The sequence below is a fragment of the Trichechus manatus genome, unplaced genomic scaffold (assembly GCF_000243295.1).
Source record: "Trichechus manatus latirostris isolate Lorelei unplaced genomic scaffold, TriManLat1.0 scaffold00008, whole genome shotgun sequence".
Classification (NCBI taxonomy): domain Eukaryota; kingdom Metazoa; phylum Chordata; class Mammalia; order Sirenia; family Trichechidae; genus Trichechus; species Trichechus manatus.
In genome coordinates this window covers 17,436,918-17,463,284 of record NW_004443944.1, presented here as the reverse complement: position 1 = coordinate 17,463,284, position 26,367 = coordinate 17,436,918, and the positions used below count along the sequence as shown (strand labels likewise).

The 26,367-nt window shown below is 45.2% G+C and overlaps 1 protein-coding gene across 2 annotated transcripts in view; it reads right to left on the bottom strand.

Annotated features, from left to right (window-relative positions):
• The window catches only part of SLC13A3 (solute carrier family 13 member 3), an 80,896-nt gene that overhangs the window by 19,084 nt on the left and 35,445 nt on the right, over window positions 1–26,367 (bottom strand). For both annotated transcript variants that reach the window (XM_012559022.1, XM_004370277.2), the window contains exons 3-9: window positions 25,436–25,599; window positions 14,641–14,707; window positions 12,152–12,337; window positions 7,267–7,392; window positions 5,293–5,388; window positions 4,239–4,343; window positions 1,545–1,642 (exon numbers count right to left, since the gene is read on the bottom strand). In XM_012559022.1, coding sequence (XP_012414476.1) covers window positions 1,545–1,642; window positions 4,239–4,343; window positions 5,293–5,388; window positions 7,267–7,392; window positions 12,152–12,337; window positions 14,641–14,707; window positions 25,436–25,599 — 842 coding nt within the window. The remainder of the gene's footprint in view (window positions 1–1,544; window positions 1,643–4,238; window positions 4,344–5,292; window positions 5,389–7,266; window positions 7,393–12,151; window positions 12,338–14,640; window positions 14,708–25,435; window positions 25,600–26,367) is intronic.

Here is a 26,367-nt window from a genome sequence, read left to right as displayed (position 1 = left end):
TCCTAGTCTGTCTTAGTCTGGAACCTCTGCTGAAACCGGTTCAGCATCACAGCAACACGCAAGCCTCCAATGACAGACGGTGGTGACTGTGCTTGGGGTGCATTGGCCAGAATCGAACCCGGTTTTCCACATGGAAGGCGAGAATCCTACCACTAAAGGACCAATGCCCCCAGGACAGACACCATAGGAAGCAGAAACCATGAGGAAGTAGAACTAGCAGAAGCTCTGGGGAGCAGAAGCTCTGGGGAGCAGACTCTCTGAGGGGGTAGCGTTATGAAGAAGACACTGTAAGTGTTGTTGTTATAACCAGTTTTTTTTTTTTTTTTCAGCAGAAACTATACTGAAGCAGAAGCTATAAAGATGCAAAAACTAAGAAGTAGTAGAAAGTATGAAGAAGTCAATAAATGACATACAGAATGGACGATGAGGAAAGCCAGTTGGAAGTAAGGCGGAGAAGCAGAGATGACGGAAACAGCTGAATCCGTATAATTGCACAGTCCAGAAGCCTACTGCCTCGGGCCTCCCTGGATCCAGTTCCAGCCCTCTTGAGGCCCAGTAGTGCTACAATAACTGTTGCTGGATCCTTGAGAAATCCCTGTGTCCTTGCTAATCCTTACACTCAGTCTCCCTCTTCCACTCAACAAAACCCCACCCTCCATGACTGGAGCTCTGCTTCCTGATGCTTGATTGCTTTCAATAATAGAAAACCCCTCATTCCTGACTCCTGATGGAGAGCTCATTCCCTTGCCCCAGGGACAACTGGCCAGTCTCAGCCTCTGTGGACAGATGGTGGTGGTGGCGCCTTCTGCTGGCAGACATCTGCTGGAAACCTAATTGGCAATCTGGAGGTCAGCCCACAGATGCTTAGTTTGTTGTGTTTTTTTTTTTTTACACTGGGTCAAGTGCCTTTGGTCAGGTTTGCCTCAGTCCCCACCACTTCCTGTAAGTTGTAAACGCAGTTTGAATTTTTCATGCCTGGCCCCTTAGGCAGGCATGAACTAACTTCTGCCTTAGACCAGGGGTCATCAAAGTTTTCCTGAAGAGAGCCAGAAAGTAAATATTTTTGGCTTTGCGGGCCAAGAGGTAAAATCAAGGCCTTTGTGCAGGTACTTAATAATGAGGGAAAATATATTTCCATAAGTGTTGTACTGAGAAAATTCAAAGTTTTATGTATGGATACTGAAATTTGACTTTCATGTAATGTTCGTGTGTCATGAAATACTATTTTTCTTTTGATTTTTTCCAACCATTTAAAAATGTAAACACCATTCTTAGCTCACAGGCTCTACAGAAACAGCCAGCCATTGGGCCCACAGACTGTAGTCGCCAACCCCTGCCTGAGACCATCAGCTTGGGTGTCCTGAATCCTCAGACAAGGTCAACACTTAGACAGCAAAAGGGGAACATTGGAGACCACTTGGTTATACGATGCGGCCATCGAGGAGCACTTCCCAGGCATGGGCCCCACCTCCAGTTTCCTGATTACACGCTCCTTGCTACAGTCCTCACCTAGCCCACCAAGACCCCAGTCTGGACTCCCTTACCTTTGAAGTCAAACCACCACTTGAGAGATGGCTTTTGGGATGGGAAGAAGAACAAGATGGTGACAATGGACACGCCAGTGACAGCATCGGAAAGAAACCTACAATGACAAGGCCCCAAAGAATGTGACCCTGGGCACCCCTGCAGCCCTTGGGTTGGCAGGTTTGCCCATGAGGATTTGTGGAAGGGAACTTGGCTCGCTGGGAAGGGCATCCTTGGATCCAGTCTTGCACCATATTCCGCATGAATGTAACCGTCCATGGATGCAAAACCCTTTTATCAGGCAGCTCCTTGGGACAAGGTTTGCTGCTGTAGAGCCAAGAAAATGCTTGTCCTCCCAATGCAAGGACTTGACCAATGAAGGAAGAATCTGAGAGCCATGGAGTACTGGAGTCCACAGAACCTCCACAAATCACCCTAACCCAGACTCTTGTGAGAGTCTTATCTGTACTTGTGCGGCTTCTGCTTGAATTCCTCCTGGGACAGGCAGTTTACCACATGGAGATGCTTCCCATCACCACTAGGAGAGCCCAGACTGACCCAACCTCATCGCCACTCACAACCTAACTGCCACCTTCCAAGCATCCACAACATGTCCTTTGTAGACATTAAGCCCACAGAAGCCTCAGAAACAGCCCTCCAAGGCAGGCAGCTTCCATTTCAGGAGAGAAATCTGAAGCTCAAGAGCAGAAGCAACTTGCTCAAGGCCAGGCAATGGTCCATGGAGGACATGGGCTTTAAACCCAGAGTTTTCTGGCTCCAACGAACCACAGAGCGAATTGCTAACAAAAGCCCTTCAACCCACACATTGGGGAGGAAGAATATTCCGATAGCCAAGAAATTTGAAAAGATGGTCATTATCACTATAGTGAAAGAAATAGAAATTGAAACACTAATGGAATATTATTCGTATGCTAACAGACAGACAAAACTTGAAAAGGGTGATAATGCCCAATGAGACTGTTAGGACAAATATACTGGTAGTGGGGTGTTATGGATTGTATTGTGTCCCCCAGAAATGTGTGTCAGCTTGGCTAGGCCATGATTCTCAGTACTGTGTGGTTGTCCACCATTTTGTGATCTGATGTGATTATCCTATGTGTTGTAAATCCTAACCTCTATGATGTTAATAAGGCAGGACTCAATCTACAGGATTAGGCTGTATCTTGAGTCAATCTCTTTTGAGACATAAAAGAGAGAATCAAGCAGACAGGAGAGGGAACTCGTACCACCAAGAATGAAGAACCAGGAGGGGAACTCATCCTTTGGACCCGGGGTCCCCGTACTGAGAAGCTCCTAGACGAGGGGAAGATTGATGATAAGGACCTTTCCCCAGAGCCAACAGAGAGAGAAAGCCTCTCCTGGACCTGGCACCCTGAATTCAGACTTCTAACCTCCTAAGCTGTGAGAGAATAAATTTCTCTTTGTTAAAGCCATCCACTTGTGGTACGTCTGTTATAGCAGCACTAGATGACCTAGACATGAGGGAGTAAAATGGTTTGAGTTTCTGGTAGGCAGTTGGCAACATGTTTCAAAATTTTAAATGTGAATACTTCTTGAACCAGTTATTCTACTTCTAGGAATTTACCTTCAGGAAATAATCAGACTCTTGTTTACATCTTTTGTACAGAGATGTTCATTATTTATAGGAAAAAAAAACCCAGAAATTTTAAGTAAATAAAATGTGTCCCAGCCATACAATGAAATTCTCTGCATCTGTTTTTTTAAAAAAGATAAGAGATAACGTCAGTCTTTATGTATTGACATAGAAATACAACAAAGATACCTTGTAAATTAAAAAAAAAAAAAAGCAAGTTTTTATTTGCAGTACTGGACACAGTCCAAAAAGGAATTGGTTACATAAATTAAGATGCTTCCATTCTATAGAATACTATGCAATGTTTAAAAAGAGTGGAGTAGTTGGGAAATAGCAAGCTATCCATGATCATATTATTATATTTTCCAAATTATATATATATATACATGTTTATGTATGTATGTACTAATATATGTGTGTGAGTATGTGGTGTATTTGCTGTTGTGTGTATGTTTAGACAGACAGACAGATAGATAAATGGTTATGAAGTACTACACAACAAAATGTCAATAGTGATAATCTCTGGGGAGTGGGATAGAAGGCAGGTGAAGAGCAACTAACTTTTATTTTTACAATTCAGTATTGTTTGAATTTTGTATGATTACGGTGCATAATTTTTGTAATTAAAAAGTAAAAGAAAAACAGGTCATAAATAATACATATGATGTGATCACATTTTTGTTAAAAAATCTTGTGTTTCGATAGGTGTGTTTTTAGCTAGTTTGCATGAGTTTTTAAAGTCAGTTTTATTGGGGTGTAATTTACACGCAATAAGGTGCACCCATTTTAAGGGGGCAGCTCAATGCATTTTGACAAATGTGTTCAGTCCTGTGGCCGCTAATGTGATCAGGACGTAGAACAGTTCCCAGACGGGCAGTTTTTTAAGTCAGAGAGATGTATATGGGAACTGGAGTCTGAGGTTCTAGGTGATTTTCACTTTCTCTGTATTATTAAAATGTTTATAACACCCATTTTTCATCTGAAGAACTAACAAAGGTAACTACACTTTGGAAAAATACAAGAATGGCAACAGCAATTAAAGCCACTTCCCCGGCCCCCTCCCTGCAGGACTCCATTCCGTGGGGCCCCAGAATCTCACCCAGGAGTGAAGAAGCTGGCCCAGCCAGGGATGAACTTGGGGTCCCGGGAGAAGAGGAGGATGGCGAACATGCAGAAAAGGACGAAAACGGCTTGTTCAGCAAACCTGTGGCAGACACATGGGTGGTGACGATGGGCTTTGGACTGACCGTGGCCTGGTGCCCACCTGCCTGGGCCTGTCTGGGCCCAGTTTCAACCCTGAGAAAGCTGAAGAAAAGAATTGTCTCCCTCCCGGGGCATCCCCAGAGTGCAAGGGTAGGGTGGGGATAGGGGGTGGTATAAGTGGCTCTTGTCCCTGAGCTTCCACACTCCCCCAGGTTCCTTCCAGAGCATCAAGCACCCCCTTCTCCAGACTATATCATTCCCACCAGGAATGTCCCAAAGTCCTAAGGAGAAACAGAAATAGAGAGAGACAGAGAAGCAGAAGCGTACAGCGACCCAGACAGAGACAGAAAGCAAAGAAAGAGAAGAAGTGATACAGACAGAGGAAGACAGATAAACACACACACAGCGGAAGACAGACAGACACACTGAGAGAGGTGGACACAGAGAGGGAGCGGACTCCGAGACGGAGGTGGACAGAGAGACTCCCCAAATGTTGGGGCAAGTATCTATCCAATATGCCCATTTCACAGACTGGGGAGCAGGGCCCAGACAGAGTTAGTGCCTTGCCCAAGGCCACACAGGAAGTTAATGGCAGAGCCAACCCTTGAACTCAGGCTTTCTGCTCTTGTGATTTTCACCACCTGGGAAGCATGCATTAAACAAGGCAGAGGTCCTGAAGTCACCCGAGACGGTGTCAGGGTGTCCTGTATACCAGGAGGGAGAGGGCACATTAGGTGGGAGGGTGGTAGGTCCCCACCCCAAACATAACCTGAGTGACTCTATTGTCCTCAGATACCCCATGCTGAAGGTCACAGGGTATCTAGTCCAGCACCAGGTCAAGAGACTATGACGGTCACCTCCCAACCATCAAGCTCCAGGCTCCCAGGGACTCAGCTCCCATGGGCTCAGGAGCCAGGTCAGGAGGCAGCTTTCCCAAGAAACCCACGCACTTGATAGGTCCCAGGTTCTGGAATTCCTCCCGAATCACGGCTCGAGCCCTGTCTTCCGCACTAGCCCTGAACTCAGATTTCTTCTTCCTCCAGCCCCTGGAACAGAGAGTGGGGAGGTTAGGAGTGGCCACTGCAGGCCTGACTTCCCTGTCCCCCATCACCTGGCTGAGCCACATTATTGCTGTCCCCTTGGACACTGCAACAGCCTGAACACTGCCACTACCTTTTCTGCAGCTACCTTTCCTTTCTAAAGTCTGTTCTACCCACAAAAGTCTGGGTTATGCTTTTAAAACGCAAATCTGATCATATGGCTCCTAGGCTTAAAGTCAGTTAGTGGGTCAAACAGACACTTGAATAAACAGAGAAATCAATAGAACAAAGTAGATTGTCCAGAAATAGACCCAAACACATAGGGGCATTTAGTCTATGATAGAGTTGGTATCTCGGATTGGTATGGAAAAGTTGGGCTATTCAGTAAGTGGGCTATTAAGTTGGGACAGCTCGGTGGCCGTCTGGAAGAAAAAGGAAGGTGGATCCAAACCTCACGTTGTATACTATACCAAATAGATCAAAGACTTAAATGTAAAGAATAAAAGTACTAGAAAAAAACATGGAATTATTCTTTTATAATCCTATAATGGGAAGACCTTTCTAACAATAATTGAAAACTCAGAAGCCATATGAGAAAAGATTGATAAATTCACCTAAAAATTGTTTTTATTCTACGTTGGAAAAACCACCATTTGCGAAGTCAAAAAACAAACCAGGGGCAAAAATTTGCAGCTCATATTGCAGAGTAAGGACTAATCTTTCTAATCTATAAAGAACCCTAGAAATCAATAAGACCAAGACCAACCACCCAGTTGGAAATGTACAAAGAATATGAACACATAGTCCAACAATTCACAGGAAAGAAAATACCAATGCCCCCCAGACATATGAAAAGTTGCTCAAAATCACTCTTAATAACATAAATGCAAATGATTTTTCTCTTTTGAGATGGGCAAAAAACCTACTTAGCTGCTGGGAAACAGATATTCTCATAAGTTGTTAATTGGAGAGCAATTTAGTACTATTCTGATGGAGAACAATTTGACAATATCTACTAAAAAATGTGTTTATGTGCTGACCCAGAAATCTCATTTCTGGAAATCTGTCTCACAAAAAAAAAAATTTAAAAAAGCTTACAAGTATACAAAACAACAGCTGTACCAAGAAAATATATTTGTATCTGCTTGTATTTGTTTAAGAAAACTCTGGAAGTATACCCAAAAAACCAATACCAATGGATACCTGTTGGAGTGATGTATTGGGTGAAGGGATACATATGCGAATGGCTGGGAACAAGACTCACAGCATGCTTTCTTGTACTGTTTTGATTTCTGAACCATGTGTATGTTTTGCCTATTGTATTTTTGAATAAAACACTGCACTCCCTCTCTCTTCTGGTCATGCGTGTTTACCTTAGTTAAAAAGAATGCTATTTAATAATTATTAATGATGGAAGGAATCATGTTTGGTAAAGTAAAGGATCAGTGAAAACGAGGGAAACTCTCAGTGAGATGGACTGACACAATACCCATAACAAAAGACTCAAACATGCCAATGATCATGAAGATGGCACAGGATTGGGCAACATTGTATTTTTGTTGTACATAAGGCGGCCACATGTGAAGTCCACTTCATGGCAACTAGCAACAACAAGAACATTAACCAAGAGCCTGTTCAGGGCAAGTGGGCCACATACATTACTACACTCCTCACACCCCTAGGGGGCTGGGACTGCTATAATGGTCCCATGAGCATATAACTGTAATGATAACTCTTGGTTTACACTGCAGTGGACATAGGCTTAAGAAGACCCCTCCTCTAATGAGTGAGGAAGCCGGGACTCAACCACAGTTCAGTCTGGCTCCAAAGCTCGTTTTTTTTCTGCTTCTCCACACTACCTCCCAAGAAAAAAATCAGAGGTACCTCAGGGTTATTCCTCCGTAGAGGAAGGAGATCCAGAGCCAGCCCACCAACAGGAACAGTATCATGAGCGGGAAGGCGAAAATGAACCAGGAGCCGAAATTCACCAAGTCACACTGCGGGAAGAAACTGGAGAGCAGGGATTGATGAGAGCCAATCTGGGAGAGGGGGTGGGGAGTACTTGCAGCGATGGGTCGGGGCGGGGGGTGTCCCCTGGGAGTCACAGAACAGTTGTCCATTCCTTCTAATGGAAAAAAAAAAACCAACCATTGCCGTCAAGTCAATGCCGACTCATAGTGCCCTATACTTTACAGTAGAACTGCCCCATAGGGTTTCCAAGGAGCGGCAGGTGGATTCAAACATTCAGCCTTTTGGTTAGCAGCCAAGCTCTTAACCACTGCGCCACCAGGGCTCCCTTAAGATGACACCCCCTTTTTCTCTTCTTTGGAGGGGGGGTGCTGAATTTCTGATCTAGTGGGGCTGTAGATGCACTACTCCAGGGGTCAAAAACTCAGTGGTCTTTGGGGGCCAGACAGGTGACCCGAGTGAGTGAAACAGGCCAGGTTGGACAACGGTGAATTGTGGAACATTTAAATGGGCCGGAGCCACTCAGCTCCCCCTACTGTCGTCATGCGGGAGTGCGGGCCCAGTGAGCCCAGCTCTGGGTTTTTACTTGAAATCATGTGATGTTTAATTGCTGGCAATTCATTAAAGTGTTCTTTAAAGACTGTGGGAGCCCGACAAACCTCTGCGGACTGCGACCTCTGCCCTACTCTTGTAAATCCTCACTTGCCCTGCATGTCCTGCCCCCATAACGTTGATGTCTATGCATTCTTTCTCTGCCGAAGAGTCCAACCTCAGCTTTCTTAAGACATCGTCAAGCCTGAAAGGGCTAAGGGCAATAACATTCAGTGTTGGTTAGGGTGTGCAAAAACAGGAACTTGCACACGCGATCCCCCAATGCTTGTCCGAGGGAACAATCTTTTTCTGGAAGTAATTTGGTAAAATGCGTTAAGAGCCTTAAACATATGTATTGCCCTTTTACCCAGATAGTCTACTGCTAAAAATATACCTCAAAAACCAAAAAATGTAAAAAGCAGAAATGGGGTCAAGAACGTATGTGCTAGATTGAGAAGGCAAAAAAGCAGGTTACAAAATAAAATATGTTACATATTCTTTCATCAAACGTATAGGGACGCAAACCCGCTCACAGACATCACACGACAAACCAACCAACCAAAATACTGACAGCTGTTGCAAAATAAACAAACAAAAATATTCATAGTTAAACTCTATCTAATGGGACTCTGGGAGATTTTTATTTCTTTAACTGCATTTTCTAAATTTTCTACAAGGAACAAGTATACCTTCTGCAATAAGACAAAAAAATAATTTTTTTAAAATATTAAAATATCAGCAAGTGTATGGCCAGGGTCACATTTTTCATAATAACAAAATAAGAAGAAGAAGAAATGAAAACAATCAAAATGCCCATTATTAAACTACGACACCCAAAATGGGATAATTTATAGCCATTAAAATTACGTTTCTAAAAAAGTTTAATGATAAAATGTATAAACAGTATGATGATGATAATGTTGAACATATATATATTTAATATATGTACATAGAAAAGACTAGAAAAAATAGGCTAAAATATTAAGAGTGAAGGTATTTCAAATTTTTCCCGATATTTTTGGACTGTTCTCTAATGTGTCTATATCATTTATAATCTGAACAAAGTAATGAAGTGCATTTTGGGAACAAAGGCTAGCCATTTCCCTACCTCTGAAGGCTCCTCAGCTGGAGGGCCAGAACCCTATATTACTTGACATTTCCTTTTAAATCCTCTCCTTCCAGACCAGAGGGTCCAAGTTTAAGTCATTAAGTGCTGCATGTGATTTGCATGTAATTTACTCAAAATTCTATGTTTCATATTTCTACTTACAGCTCCAGCATTTTCTCCTTAATTCTTATTCAGGTTGGAACAAAGTCTTGCTCACATCAGAGTGGCAGGCAGTCTGAAAACCTTCTCACAGCAGCCCCCACCCCCATCCTCTCCATCCTCATTCACCCCATCCCCAACTCAGGACCTGCCCGTGTTTTCTACCCGGGACCCCAGAGTCCATGCCTTCCTGGCCAGCCCCAAGAATGTGCTCCAACAAGCCCTTTTATCAACCTCTCAGCTTCCTCCCAGCAGACCAACACGGCCATTTTCCCCTCCATCATCCTAATAGTTGAGCATCAGGTAAAGGAGTTGGCCAACATTTGGGGCCATGTTGAATATCAAACACTTTTTGTTGTCATAATGTTGAATTTTACCTGAACCCTGTGATCATAGAAAATAGCAATGGTTATAGTAATCCTCCCACCCTTTGTGTTCAGGAAAACAGCTTACCGCAATAACCACCCTTTCCATATGACTTACATAAGGCTCACAGATGCCCCCTCGTTTACCTATGACAAGGCCAGATACAGACCATCCAAATTCCCATTCTTTGATTCACAAATGAGTAACTGAATTGCTTGTCCCCATTGATCAATCAGAAACAAAGTGCTTGCTAATCAGACTTGTTAAGCTTCTCCTCTTCGTCCTTGAACTTTGCCCACCCTCAGCCTGAACAAACACACTACCTTTCTTTAAGGGCCTTCAGCATAAAACATTCTAATTTGCTATCCTGTGATGTCACCCACTCAGCCTACTTCCCCACACCTGGGTTTTTTCCTGTGCTTGCTTTCTCATAGTCTATATAAAAGCACTTTTTCCTACCTCTTTGACAAAATTGCAGATTTTATGTGCCGGGTTCTCCCTATTGTAGTTTCCCGCCCCCACTATTACAGGAGTCCCTCTCCCTTTCCCCTTTTCTTTCTGAAGAAAGCCCCTCCCTGTCAAAGTCTGGATTTGTTTGTTTTTTTCCCCTCATTTCTTTCTTTCTTTCTTTTTTTATATTGTGCTTTAGGTGAAAGTTTACAGCTCAAGTTAATTTCTCATACAAAAATTTATACACATATTGTTATGTGACATTAGTCGCAACCCCTACAATGTGACAGCACACTCCCCCTTTCCACCCCAGGTTTCTGTGTCCATTCAACCAGCTCCTGTCCCTTCCTGCCTTCTCATCCTGCCTCCGGACAGGAACCACTCATTTTGTCTCATGTATCTGCTTGAGCTAAGAAGCACACTCTTCACAAGTATTATTTTATGTTTTATAGTCCTGTCTAATCTTTGTCTGAAGAGTGGGCTTTGGGAAAGGTTTTAGTTCTGGGTTAACAGAGCGTCTGGGGGGCCATGGCTTCAGGGGTTCCTCCAGTCTCAGTCAGACCATTAAGTCTGTTCTTTTGACGTGAATTTGAGTTCTGCTCCACACTGTTCTCCTACTCTGTCAGGGACTCTGTTGTGGTCCCTGGTAGGGCAGTCATTGATGGTAGCCGGGCACCATCTAGTTCTTCTGGTCTCAGGCTGATGGAGTCTCTGGTTTATGTGGTCCTTTTGTCTCTTGGACTAATATTTTCCTTGTGTCTTTGGTGTTCTTCATTCTCCTTTGCTCCAAGTGGGTTGGGACCAATTGATGCATCTAAGATGGCCACGCACTACCTTTTAAGACCTCAGATGCCACCCACCAAAGTGGGATGCAGAACATTTTCTTTATAAATTTTGTTATGCCAATTGACCTAGATGTCCCCTGAAACCATGGCCCCCAGACCCCTGCCCCAGCTACTCTGTCCCTCAAAGTGTTTGGTTGTGTTCAGGAAACTTCTTAGCTTTTGCTTTAGTCCAGTTGTGCTGACTTCCCTGTATTGTGTGCTGTCCTTCCCTTCACCTAAGATGATTCTTGTCTACTATCTAGTTAGTGAGTTCCCCTCTCCCTCCCTCCCCACCGTTGTAACCATCTGGATTTGGTTTTTATTTGACAGTTGGTCGGCCAAATGCTCCCATTTGCATTCATGTAAATAAATGAACACATGATGCACCTCTGCTACCAAGGACTCTCAGAAACGCAGCCTCAGAATGCTGGGAAAATCTTAAAATCTTAGAAACAGTATCTTGAAATGCTGGCATGTTGCAAATCTTAGCACCCAAGAGGCATCGACAAGCCATGCAGTCTGGGAATCTTCCCCTCTTACTCCCACTCCCTGGCAGTTACTGCCTGAGGCTCTCAGTGATGAGGAAAGTCTACCTCCTGGCAGAGCCCATTCCATCCCTGGACAGTGCTCATGGTCAGGTCTTCCCACAGGACCTTACAGCCACAGACCACCACACCAGTTGAGGGTTCGTTTTGAAAGTGTAGGTGACATCATGTCCCTCTTCTGTTCTCAAATCTCCAATGACTCCCATCTCACTTGGAGAAAAAGCTGGAATCCTGACGACCTCCTGTGACCTTATCTCCTCCCATCCTCCCTCCCGCCTTCTGGGTTCAGCCAGACTGGTCTTCTTGCTGTCCCTGAACCTCCCAGCATTGTTCCCACCTCAAGGCCTTTGTACAGGTTATTCCCCGTCTGGAATGTTTTCCCGCCTATGTCCACATGACACCCCCTCACTTCTAGGTTTTTACTCAAACACCATCTTATATGAGAGGACATCCCTTATCAACCTGTACAAAACAACAGCACACACCTGTCACTTCTTCCCCCTTATCCTGCTTCATTTCATATCTTACCACACTTGACGTAGTATATATTTATTTGCCTTTTTGTTTATTGCCTGTCTCCCCACTAGAACGGGAGCTCCCCAAGGGCAGGGGCTTTGCTGGGTTTTGCCCATTGCTGTGTCCCAGAGCCTGGCAAATAGAAGGCACTCAATACATATTCCTAAATGTTGAGTGCACCAGAGGAAGAGGAGGAGAAGGGGCAGAATCCCCAGCGCTGGGTGGGGGACACTTGCTTGTACCTGTTGAGCTGGCCAAGCAGGATGAGGTTGGGGGGAGTGCCTGTAAGGGTGGCGGTGCCCCCGATGCTGGCTGAGTAGGGGATGGAGATAAGGAAGCCCTTCCAGATGTTCTTGCGATATTCCTCCTCCTTCTTGGAGTCAGCCTGCAGATCCAGAGGAGCCTCCACTTCATCAGGGCAGTCTTTGCTTTAAACAAATCCAAACAGCAGCCATTCAGAACATACTCAGAATTTCTGGCCTCCTAGGGAGACAGGTCACACAATGCAGGGGAGGGGGGTGGGTGCTGGAGGAACAGGCTAACTGGTCTTCTTAGAAGGCAGTTTAGCATAGGCATTTAAAACCTTTAAAAATGCACACCCCCCTTCAACTCATCGATTCTACTCTAAGAATTTATCCTAAAGAAATAATCGGAAAGGTGTTTTAGGTTTGGTACAAGGGAGTTCACCACAGCATTAAATACAATTTAAAATGGAAAAAAACCCTAGGTCCATCAAAAAGGGATTGGCTAAGTAAAGATGACCCTTTTTCAGGATGGAACGTCAATGCACAAATGATGATGTAGATGGGTGTTTATTAAGATGATAGGTGTCTATTACATAAAATAAAGTGAAAAAGCAGGTAACACTACTACTTAGTTTTTTATTTAAAAATTATCTACATATTTTAGGAATATATGACTATTAGGGAAAGTCTAGAACGGTATGCACAAAACTGTTTTGGTACCTTTCTAGGAGGTGGAATTATAGATTTTTTTCCCTTACTTGCATTTTCTGGGGTACTTTCTTTGTAAAGTCAAAGAATTCCAAAAATGAATGAAATTAAAAAGTGTTTATTATAGAATGAAGATAATGATGTTAACATATATTTATTGAGGTGAAAAGATATCCACTACACTCCATTAAGTGAAAAAGTAGGTAACAAAACAGCTTATATAGTATTATCAATTTTTTGTTTAAAAAATGCATTTGTGTATATGGAGAGATAGCAAGACAGTCTAGAATGGTATCCATTAACTGTCTTAATGGCTATCTCTGGGAGTGAAAAAGAAAAATATATTTTTCTTTTTGTTTGTTGTTGTTAGTTGCTGTCAAGTATTTTTATTAAAAACCACCTTTTCCTGCCCACCAGCCCCGCTTCCTCTCCCTCTTTCCTGCTTCATTCCCCTCCATGGAACTTGCCAACTGTCTGATAACCTGCTGCTGTTGAGTCGATTCCGATTCCGACTCATAGCGACCCTATAGGACAGAGTAGATAGAGGTGCCCTACAGAGTTTCCAAGGAACATCTAGTGGATTTGAACTGCTAACCTTTTGGTTAGCAGCAGTAGCACTTAACCACTACACCACCAGGGTTTCCGACTGTCTGATATACTATGAACTGTACTCATTGATTCGTTTCTTGTCACTGGAATGTAAGCTCCACCAGGGCTGGGATTCTTGTCTGCTCAGTGCTGTACCCCCTGCACCTAGACCCGTGCCGGGCTCATTGTAAACCCTGGATAAGTATTTGTTGAATGAATGAAACAGACCTGAACGATGCCCATCAGTGGCCATGGGCAAGTCACGTTACTTTCTGCTATTTCACCCGTGTTAAATTGAGATGGCAGTGACATTAATCAGAAGTGTTACCGTCTGCACTTGTATGGCCCGGGCAACCTGCTTTATCGACATCATCTCATTAACTCTCAAAACAACCCTAGAAGGTGGGTTCCAATATGCTGCCCAGTAGATGGATGAAGACTAATGAAACTCAGTGAGGTTAAGGGACTTGTCCAGGATTCAGAGTCAGGTCTGTGTGACTCCAAATCCATGATCTTAACAACTCTGCGATAATGCAAAGGATACTGAAGATTACATATGATGTCAATGTGAAGAGGTGTTCCAAGTCATAGGAAAAATAAAACAGTTGCTGTCGGGTCGATTCTAGCTCATGCCGGCCCCATGTGTGTCAGACTAGAACTGTGCTCCATAGGGTTTTCAGTGGCTGATTTTTTGGGAAGTAGATTGCCCTTTCTTCCAAGGCATCTCTGGGTGAACTCAAACCTCCAACCGTTTTGGTTAGCAGTCAAGCACATTAACTGTGCCACCCAGGGTCTCCATCCAAGTCATGCAGATGTGAGGAATTATGATTATTTCATGGGGATGTTTTTATCTGTACAGCTCCGGACCCTATCTGTGGCCCTCTCCTCCTTGGCTCCTTGGCCATGTAGTTTGTTCTTTCTTGCTCTCTTGGGTCCCTTCTTTCGAGGAGAAAGTACCTAAGATTCTCAACCTCACCAGACCTTTAGGGACTTGATGCAGTCCCCTGCCCTTCCCACATCTTGGTGTTTTTTAAGGAAGCTGCAGAGGCCGAGGTCTAGCGGAACTTGAGCACTGGGTCATTTGGAGAAAAACTGGGGGGTGGGAGGGGCATTGCTTGCAGCCATTGCATTCTTTGTCACCATCTCTCGGATCAAGCACCGGCTCCTCTATGATTTCACCCAGGACTCACTCTTCTGTGCTGGCAAAAAATTGCATTTCCGTGGGCACAGTGGGCAGGCCGTTTCTCTGCGCAGCAGCTAGGAGGAAAAAGCATGAGGCCTTTAGTGTGATGTAGCAAATGGGACAAGAGTGTTCCCATTCTTGTCTTGTCAGTCAAAAATACTTCTTCACCTCTTGTAGCTAAATAACAGACCGGCTCACAAAATAATGAATCGTACCGGTAAGTACTGTGCTCCTGTAAAAAATCACATATATGAGACCAAATGGTCAACAATCACTTTAGAAGAAAGATAAGAATGTAAGGAGACAGGGAAACTAGATTAATGGAAATGGAATAACCAATGAGCATGCTTGTGCATTGTGAAAAACGTAACCAACGTCACTGAAAAACTTGTGTAGAAATTGTTGAATGGGAACCTAAATTGCTGTATAAACCTTTACCAAAAACACAAGAAAATATTATTTTTTTAAAAAAAATACTTCTTCAGGCTCCCCTCCTTGCCACTGAATCCAAAAAAAAAAGATCAACATGCTACCCTCTTGGCCCACGCATACATGGAGATGGCCCCAGGCCTGTGGGCGAGAAGTTAGCTGCAAAGCTGGTTGCCAACCTATAACTCAAGCCCTAGGCTTACCTAGGGATGCCAGAGGGCTGCTTGGAAAAGACTACATATGAGTGATCACGGATAAGCAATGTGAATGGTGACACCAATTGTCCATCATTCATTCATTCAGTCACTCAAAAAGTATTTATTGAGCACCTACAATGTGTTATTGACTATGAACTCTGAGTACACAGTGAACAATAAAGAAGAAGGCCCCTGCTCCCATGGAGATTATATTCTAGAAGATTATACTCTAGACAATAAACAAATAAAGAAAAGTTCAGGTAGTGAAGAATGTTATGGGGGAATAAAACTGGGCAATATGATAGAGTGACTAGCAGAGTGGGGAGGGGAAGCAGGGAGGGCTACATGCTATCAGGTCATCAGTAAAGACACTAGGAGCCAATGACATCTGATCCAAGACCTCAGAATAAAAAGGAGCCAGTTATATGAATACCCATGGGAAGATGGTTCCAGGCAGCAGAAACAGCAGGTGCAAAGGCTCGGAGGTAAGGAGAAGCTCAGCACATTCAAGAAACCTAGAGAAGGGCAGCGTGCAGAGAAAACAGTGAACGGGGGACTTTGGCTTCTCCTCTGAGTCAGATGGGAGCCAGAGGGGTGTCTGAGGAGGGACAGGACAGGATCTGACTTGTGTTTGCTTGACAGGCTCCCCAGGCAGGTCCAACAATGTTTTGGACACAAGAACAATGGAAGGAATGAAAAGTTCCTGCAGGTGGCATCACCACCAAGGGCATGGCAACCCACCCCTGAAGGTTGGACATGTGGCTGGTAGTCAAATATGTGGGTTCTGGGTTCAAACCATAGCTCCATCCCTTACTACGTGACCTTAGATCAGTGGTTCCCAGCCCACCCTGTTTCTGCATCCAGGGGGCATTGGACAATGTCTGGGGACATTTTAGTTGTCCCATCTGGGGAGGAGGTAACACTAGCATCTAGTGGGTAGGGGCCAGGGATGCTGCTAAACAGCCTACAATGTGCAGGACAGCCCCCCTCCACCCAACAAAAAATCATGTGGTGCAAAGTCAACAGAGTGGAGGTTGAGAAACTCCAGTTTAGATAATTCCCTGATCTCTCTCTACCTCAATTCTTTAATTTGTAAGAGGCAAACAACAATTCTCCCAGGAGGGTCAAGTGGACTCAGGAACTAATCCGTTTAAAACAGGGGTCAACAAACTTCTTCTGTAAAGAGCCAGACAGTAAATATTTTCAACTTTGCAGGCTATACAGTCTCTGTTGCATCTACTCAATTCTGCTTTGTAGCCCCAAAGCAGCCTCAGACAACAGGGAAAGTGGCAGACATGGCTGTGTTCCAGAACAACTTTACGGACACTGAAACTCTGTTTCATATCATTTTCACAGGTCATTAGATAGACTTCTTTTAATTTTCTCCAACCATTTAAAAATATAAAAACCACTCTTAGTCTGTGGGACACCCTCTCCCCCCCCCCCCCAGGTGATTTGGCTTAAGGCCACAGTCTGATTTAAAGCATTTAACAGGGAGGTGAATACCAGCAGGGATTTAGTAAATGTGGGTTACTCCTGGGGTGGTGGCGGGGGTGGGGGGGAAGCAGCCCCTGACACCCTGACATCAGAATCTAACCTGACACCCATAGCTGGGCCATTTTTGTTCCCCTGTTGGACTTAAGCAACCTTACAGAATACCACCCTCAGACGAGATCATCCTGAGACCGTGATAAAACAAGACAAAGCAACACCACTCGTAATCTTGTCTAAGCACAGCCAAAACCAAGGTCACTGTGCTGCCCCCAGAATCCCAGGCCTCCTCCATCTTGCTAGCTGAGTGACTGCCACTTCTCCTCCCAGTCATGGAACTGCCTCTGCCTTCTGACAGTACCCAATCTAGAGCAAACACCTGCTTCCACAGACCTTCCCCCAATCACCCAGGCACAGCCTATAGTAGGTTGTTTCTAACACCCTCTTCCGCAGCATTCCCTGCTCCCCATGATGAGGATTCTCCCTCGCTGCAACGAGCAATCAACCCAGCTGCCTTCACTTAACTACAGGTGTGCTCCTGGGAGACTTTGCTGGAGGCTAGTGACACTCCAGGGCCCTGGTGGCTCGGTGGTTAAGAGCCTGCCTGCTAATTAAAAAGTCAGTAGTTCGAATCCACTAGCTGCTCCTTGGTAAACCCTATGGGGCAGCTCTACTCTGTCCTGTAGGGTCGCTATGAGTCGGAATAGACTCAAGGGCAACGGGCAGTGATACTCTGGAAAGAACTCCAGCAGGGAAAAACATCACTTGTTTACATGGGATTTTCCTTCACATGGGAATCAGGCTGCCCGTGGGGCAGTTCTACTCTGTCCTACAGGGGCCTATGCGTCAGAATCGACTCCACGGCACACAGCGCAGCCACTGGACTGGGACTAGGAAGAACGGTGTGGATCCCAGTCTCCGCTCTTTCTGCCTCACCTAGTGGCCTTGGGGAGGACCCTACTCTAGGCTGCCTTTTCCCTGCTGGTACTATCAGGGGGCAGGATTCCATGAATGCGTCATTTGTACTGTGCCTGAGGCAGGCCCTGCTGATTGCCAGCAGGGGTCTAAGGCTAAGGGTCAGGTTAGCTCACCCTGGGCCGTGAGGAGGAGGGCCTCAGGGCTCCCATGCTGGGGACCTATGTCCACATGCAAAGCACGAGACTGGGGCCCAGAGCACTGAAGCAGGAAGTGAAGGGCCGTTAAGAGCACAGTGGTGGGGAAGGGGACAAAGTCACTCCTCAGGGGATGCCCAGACAGGAAGAGCTCTGACCCAGTGATGCCCCAGCCCCACCCCCACCCACCACTCTGCACCCTTCCTGCCAGGAGGACTGGCTGTTACACAGCCTGGGGCGTCCACAGATCTCAGCAGCACCTCAGGCACAGCCCACGCCCGCCTCAGCCCTGGCTGCACCCGAGAATGGGGGGGGGGGGTGCCAAGCCCCAGCCCCAGAAATGCTAGTTTAGTAGCTCTGGAGTGGGGCCTGGGCGTAAGTATTTTTGAAAAGCTCCACAGCCGATTCTTACATGCAGCCAGGGTCTGAAGTTACAGATGAGGAAACTGAGGCTGCCCACGCCTGTAGAGGGGACCTGTGCTCACCAGTTTGCCACAGTCCCCACCCAGCCCTCCCACTCATTCCTGAAACCTGGAAGCTGCCAGCATCTGAGCCTGAGAACCCCATATATACTTGCCATGCTATAAACACATCAGTGAAGGGTATTCACACAGAGAACTCTAAATGGTGATTTCCTTCAGCATATGAGATTAAGGAGGGAGGCAGGAGTTCCCTTTTTTCTTTATGCAGATTAATAAAACCAGTTGCCAATTCACGGTGACCTCATGTGTGTCAGAGTAGAACTGTGCTCCATAGGGTCTTCAGTGGCTGATCTTTCAGCAGCAGATCACCAGGCCTTTCTTCCAAGGTGCCTCTGTGTGGACTCGAACCTCCAACCTTTCAGTTAGCGGTCAAGCATGTTATCCCATTTGCACCACCCAGGGGCTTTATGCAAATTAGTAACGTGTAAATTTTTTATACCAAGCATTTTTCTAAGGATGATAATGATAAGAAAGCTAATGAAGGTAAAGTTGAAAAAATAGGAAAACCAAGATGCTGAGTGCTTTTAACCATTTGCCCAAGGTCCACCCCGTTGACCCCAGCAACCAAAGAGACCACGCGATACAGGCCAGTGGGGCAAAGTCTCCAAGGGCTCTGACTTCTCTGGAAATCGCTGGCTGGCCAGGATCTCCGGGCTTATGTAAGGCCTTATTCAAACAATAACAATCCCTGAGTTTGAATCAGGCAGAGGGACGGAGAACTTTCACGTCTGTGAACTTATAGCAGCTTCGGAGCAGCCCTGGAGAGCTGCTGCTGCTGTGTGCTATCAAGTCGATTCCGACTCATAGCGAGTCTTTAGGACAGAGTAGAACTGCCCCATAGGGTTTTCTAGTCTGAAACCTTTGCGGGAGCAGATTGCCAGGTCTTTTCTCCCACAGAGCTGCTGGTGTGTTCAAACCATCAGCACTTCAACCATTGTGCCCAGGGTCCCTGTTTTGAAACCGTGTGACACCTGGGGAAACCAAGGCCCAGAAAGGAGGGTTAAAGTTAGGATCAAGATGACTCAGTGGGTTCGTGGTAGAGTCAGGCTTGTACCCAGGACTATGGACTCCCTACCCCTTAAATCGTGCGCCATCCCCAAAGGCACCTGGTACATGCAGCACCCACCTGCACTCACAGGTCTAACTGGAAACTGACAGCTCTGTTATTGTGTGCCATTGAGTCGATTCTGACTCATAGCAACCCCATGTGACAGAGTAGAGCTACCCCATAGGGTTGTCTAAGCAGCAATCTTTTCGGAAGCAGGTCTCCAAGTCTTTCTCCCAAGGAGTTGCTGGTGGGTTCGAACTGCCAACCTTTCAGTTAGCAGCTGAACACTTAACCATTGCACCACCAGGGCTCCTTAACTCTGTCTAAACCCAAACCAAACCCGTTGCCGTAGAGTTGATTCTGACTCATAGCAACCCTGTGGGACAGCGTAGAACTGCCCCATAGGGTTTCCAAGGAGTGGCTGGTGGATTCAAACTGCCAACCTTTTGGTTAGCAGCCAAGCTCTTAACCACTGTGCCACCAAGACTCCTTAATTCTATTTAGACTCCCCATATTACTGAAGTGTCCTGCAATTTAGCACACAGCAGATCCCAGGGAAGGCGACAAGCCCCTAAGCTAGGCTGGTTTACATCTAGTTCATTTAACACTTATAAAAATCTAGAAGGTAAAACTTACTATCCCTATTTTATGGAGGAGGAAACTGAGACCTAGGTAAGTGACTGGCCCACTCATTCATTGATTCATTAATTCCGCACATTATTGAACACCCTGTGTACCAGTGACCTAGGCAGACAAGACCGCACCAGTGAAGAGTGTCACGGAAGTGAAAAAGATTGACATAACCCTAGCGGAGCTTGGGGTCTGTGTAATACGACAGATAATAAGTAAATAAACTCCTCCCAGCTAGAAGCGCTAGGAAACTTAAACCTGTATCGAGGTGTAGGGTCTTATTACCTGTCCTTCTGCTTCTTAAATCTTATGATACTAGCTTTTATACACATGCTACATATTAACCACTTACTATGTTCCAGGAGCTCATTTCTCATGTCAACATCACAGTAATATACGTGAAATGTAAGGTTTTATCCTCATTTTATAGATGGGAAAAGAATCTCAGAAGGTCGATTAGCATCATGAATAAGGAGGGAAGGAGGAGGGCAATGCTTAACCCAACCTAAAAGGCTGCATTTTAATGATGGCATCTCAGGCATTCCTAAAGGGAAGCTATGGATGGCAAGCTAGCCTTCTGTGGGCAGAGGAAAGGGAGGGAAAGAGTCCAAAAGCTTAGATTCAAAAGACAGCTGGGCCAGTTACTGACCGACGGACATTGGGCAAATTGCTTCACCACTTTGAGCCTCAGTTTCTTCCTCCGTAAAATGGGGATAATAGCGCCTCCCCCTGCAGAGCTGTAATGGAGGATCTAGTGGCACCAGGACTTTGGAGAAGCCACCATCCACATGACCTCCAGGTCCCCCAGGGAGTGGAAGGAGCAGAACTGGGTAAAGGAACTAGAGAGAGGCAGCAGGGCCACCCTCTGAGGCTGAGGACACCTGGGAGCTTGTCCAGAGGGTCCCACCTTGTCCTAGTCTGCTCCCCGCCATACCAGGCACCACGGCATAGTGCTTTTTAGCACAGAGGCTGAATGCAGACAGAGCTCAGCAACTAACACACCATATTACTTTGGGCAAATCATTTCGCCCCTCTGAACTTCAGCCTTCCCATCTGTAAAATGGGTACCAAGAGGCTTAAGTAAACTAATGCGTGTGAAAGATGTAGCCAAGTGCCTGGCCTTTGGTAAGTCCCAGAAAATGATAGCTAGCATTCTCATTGTTGTTGTTGTTACTATAGGTGTCCCACAGGGACTTAAAGCCCCCGGGAGCCTCCTGGCCCCTGCCTCGGCCCTACTAACAGAGGCTCCACTCCCTCCACCCTGCCCTCACGTCCAATCACCTGGACAGAGCACACACACTGGCTGAAAGGGACACCTCTCTTTGCCTGGAATTAGCCTTGTCTTAGATCTTAGGGGCTGATCATTAACCAGTTGCTGCTCTCTGATCGTACCGCCTGCAAAAATAGGTGCCTGCCCCACCTCCCAGGGCCCCCTGACTCCCTGCAGCCTTGGAAGGAAAGACTAGATTTGGCCTCCCAACTGACACTGTGGGTGACCTCAGGCAGGAAAGGGCCTCCCCCTTCCTGGTCCTCAGTGCTTTCCGTTTTTGAAAACTTTTTTTTGGCTACTAGACTACCCTTTGAAAAAAAATCTTGTGTGAGAGGCAGAATAGGGTAGGTTAAGAGAATAGACTCTGAAGTCAGCCAGCCTGGATTCAAAATCCCGGAGCATGATGGACATAATCAACGTCACCGAATTATACATGTAAAAATTGTTGGATTGGCAAATGTTTTGTTACGTATCTTTTACCACTGAAAAAAAAAAAAAAAAAAAAAATCCCAGAGCCCCTGTTTTGAAACTGTGTGACCCTCTTGTCCTCAGTTTCCATTCCTTTATGAGGCCAACGGCAGCTCCACCGCCTTCAGACGGCAGGCCCCCTTAAGAGTCTTTGCATAAAGTAAGTGCTCAACTAGCCTTATCCGTTATTATCTCTCAGAAGGTGGTGTAGAAAAGTGGGGCCATTTGGGGTTGAAATGGAGGGGTGGGGTAGAGTCCCAGCTGCTTGCTGCCACCTTGGGGTGACTGTGAGGCAGTTTTCTTGGAACCCCATGCTGGGGAAACAGTTTGAAAACCAGTGAGGCTGAGCTGTAGAGCAAGGTTCTGCAAACTACAGCTGAAGGTCCAGTCCAGCCCCCCACTTGTTTTTCTATGGCCTGCCAGCTAACAATGGTTTTTACACTGTTAAATGGTTGAAAAAGTTCAATGGAATCATAAAATTTCATTATGTGAAAATTAGGGAGCCCTGGAGGTGCAGTGGTTAAGTGCTTGGCTGCTAACTGAAAAGTCAGTGGTTCAAACTGACCAGCCACTCCACGGCAGAAAGATGTGGCAGTCTGCTCCCGTAAAGATTACAGCCTTGGAAACCCTATGGAGCAGTTTTACCTTGTCCTATAGGGTCACTGTGAGTTGGAATCGACTCAATGGCAAGGGGTTTTGATGTGAAAATGAAATGTTCATTTCAGTATTCATAAATAAAGTTTTATTGGAACATAGCTATGCCCACTTATTTGTGTGTTGTCTAGGGCTGCTTTCCCTCTGCAAGAGCAGAGTAACAAGCTTGTCATGGTTGAGTCAATTCCAACTCACAGACACCCTATAGGACAGAGTAGAGCTGCTCCATAGGGTTTTCTAGGCTGTAATCTTTATGGATGCAGACTGCCACATTTTTCTCCCAGGGAGGCACTGGGTGGGTTTCAACTGCTGAGCTTTCGGTTAGCAGCCCAGTGCTTAACCACTGCGCCACCAGAGCAGAGTACGGTCCTTGCGAGAGACCACCTGGCCCGCAAAGCCTGAAATATTCACTATCTGGTCAGCAAAAGTTTGCCAGCCCCTGCTAGAGAGCGTATGGAAGACTTTGCCCTTGTATAGCTCCTGGCTCTGCTACCTTACAACAATGTGATTCTGGACATATGTCTTCCCCTCTCTGAACTGCATCTGTACAGTCCTTATAATCATTTTTAGCTTTCAAGGTGGCTGTGGAAATAAAATGACCAGGGCCAGTAAATGCAGGATGGAGAAATATTCATACTGCTGGCAGGCAGTGAGATGAACTCAGCTGGGCCATGGATCAACATTTACGTTTTTAACAGATCTATATTTATTTTAATGCATATTTGAAATTGCAGGGAGTTGGGCGAATGGAACTCCTCAGTTCGTGGCTATTAGCACTATTAGTAACACAAGGTCCCTCCTTTGTTTTACTGATTTATTTAGTCTCATTTCTCCCCATTTCCCACACCCATCTTTCCCAGAGCGGCCATTCTGATGTGTTTAATGGGTAGTATTCCATCTGCTAGTGGTTTTGCAAAATGTTCTGTCATTTGTGTGTGAGTTTTTTTAATTTACATAATGGTCTTGTGTTCTATATCTCATTCTGGGTTTTTTTTTTGCCAATGACAGCTATGTTTTATGTGATCTATCTATAGAACTATATGTTCCTCTAATCCTTTCCTCCTAAAAGCAGTCGAGCCCTCAGTGATGGGTACCTATCACATTTTGTATACCTCTTTACTCCACCACAGATAACGTGCAGTGAATATCATCCCAGTCATCCCTTTATAAACCTGACTAAGACTGCTTTTGGCATTTGCATCCAGGAGCAAAACTGCTGGGCTACAGAGTGTATGCACATTTCATTTGATTAAATACGTCCAGAATGCTCCTAAGAAGGCTGACCCAGCCCATACTCCCTCTAGCAGTGTACATGAGTCCTCATAGCCCCATTCCCACCAAAATGGGGTATTATCTAGCTTTTTTACTTTTGCCAAGCTTATTGATGTAAGTATCATTGCTGTGTCGATTTGCATTTCTCTGGTGTTAGTGATTTTGAGCATCTCTTCAAACACTTTAAAACAAGGTTTAATTACAGTGCCTACTTCATAGGGCTGTTTTGAGAGTTAAAGGAGACAATATATTTAAAGTGTTTAATTCATCTCTTAGTACACAGTAAGCGCTCAATAAATGTGAATTTAAAAAAGCAAGATATTATGTTTGACTTATCTGATTCTTAGTTATTATTATCATTAAAACGCTTGGCTAATAGTCTCCATGAACCACTGCTTCCAATAACACGAGACCAGAAGAACTGGATGGTGCCCAGCTACCATGACCGAACGTTTCGCTCGGGAACATGATAGATGGATCCTGATAGAAAGGAAAATAATGTAGACCAGAACTTCAAATTCCTAAAGAATCCGGACTTACTGGACTCATTGAGGCTAGAGGAATCTCCAAACCTATTGTCCTGGGATAGTCTTCAAACACTTGATACAAAACTATCCCTAAAGTCATCTTTAAACAAACAAAAAACAGTAAAGAATATCATCTTTAAGTATTGTGCTTTAAAAAATATTATCTAGATGAGAGCAAAGGTATAACAATAGCTCTAAAGCATAGATGAGAAGTTCAGGGGGCAGTGAGTCTAAATAATGCGGGTGAAACAACTAGAAAAAATAAGGAGACTATTGACAACAATGTGAAGAACTTAACCAATGTCACTGTCATGGATTGAATTACGCCCCCCTAAAATATGTGTCAACTTGACTAGGCCATGATTCCCAGTATTGTGTGATTGTCCACCATTTTGTCATATGATGTTATTTTCGTATGTGTTGTGCATCCTACATCTATGATATTAATGAGGCAGGATTAGAGGCAGCTATGTTAATGAGGCAGGACTCAATCTACAAGGTTAAACCAAAAATCAAACTCGTTGCCGTCAAGTCAATTCTGACTCATAGCGACGCTATAGGGCAGAGTAGAACTGCCCCATAGTGTTTCCAAGGAGCAGCTGGTGGATTCGAACTGCCGACCTTTTGGTTAACAGCTGTCGTTCTTAACAACTAGGACACCAGGGTTTCCAATCTATAAGATTAGATGTGTCTTAAGCCATTCTCTTTTGAGATACCAAAGAGAAGTGAGCAGAGAGACTTGGGGACCTCATACCACCAAGAAACAAGAGCCAGGAGAATAGCGTGTCCTTTGGACCCAGGGTCCCTGTGCTGAGAAGCTCCTTGATCGGGGAAGATTGATGACAGGGATCTTCCCCCAGAGCCAACAGAGAGAGAAAGCCTTCCCCTGGAGTTAGCACACTGAATTCGGGCTTCTAGCCTACTAGACTATGAGAGAATAAATTTCTCTTTGTTAAAGCCATCCACTTGTGGTGTTTCTGTCATAGCAACACTAGATAACTAAGACAGTCGCCAACAGTATGTGCAGAAATTGTTGAATGGAAGCATGCTTTGATGTGTATATTTTGACCAAAAATAAAATTAAAAAGTAAAAACACTCAGCACGTAGCAGAAGTGCTCAGTACATGTGCACTTTCTTCGCCTTCCCTGATAGCCTCTGGACATCCCCACTCCCGCTCCTCCAGATTGGTGGAGTTGGCCCTGTCCCTTTCCACAGCCTCACCTGCGTTCTCTTCAATCTCTCTATTGAGGTCTTTCCGAGCCTCCTTCTGGCCAAAAAGACTCTTGAGGATGGCGTTAGCGATGGGCAGCATCATGGCGGTGGAGGCGGTGTTGCTCAGCCACATGGACAGGAAGGAAGTGGTCACCATCATCCCTAGGATGAGCCTGGGCAACAGAGCGAGTTAGAGACAGATCCAGAACCTCAGGATCCATTTCGTCCCCCCTAAGGCATCCAGCCTGCTTGTTTTATAATGTTTTGTTTTGTTTTTAATAATGTTTTGTTGTTCTATAATGTTTGTTTCGAGGCCCAGTGAGGGAAAGTCAATGGCAGAGCCAAATCCACTTACCAGGCTTATTTTACAGGCAAGGGAACTGTGGCTCAGTGCTTTTGAATGAACTGATCACAGACACCCATGGTAATACAGTTCCAACAACACCCTAAGCCTGACGCTTCCCCTTCCTTGCCCCCCAGCCCTTAATGGAGTCCATTTCAGAAAAAAGCTACCTTAGTCTGGTACCAAGACTCTTCACCATGTCACCCCAAATAGCCTTCCCAGCCTCCTTTCCCACTTCCCCCTTCCACTGCCACCTAGGCACCCCTGCAGATAATGCTGAGCTTCTCACCAGCGCCCAAACGTGCCCTGAACTCCCCTGTCTCCCTGCTTGATCTGTTCCCTCCAATGGGAATCTAAGTTTCATAATTTCTTCTTTACATGGAACTCTTTCATTCACCTGGAATTTATTTAGATCTATAGTGTGAAGTAAGATCTAAATAGATTTTTTTTCAAAGAATAAACTAATTATCCCAACACCCACTGCATATCTACACACTCTTCCTTTCCCCACTGATTTGGATTTCTTCAGGAGTCCTGGTGGTGCAGTGGTTAAGCGCTCGGCAGTTTGAACCCACCAGCTGCTCCTCGGGAGAAAGAT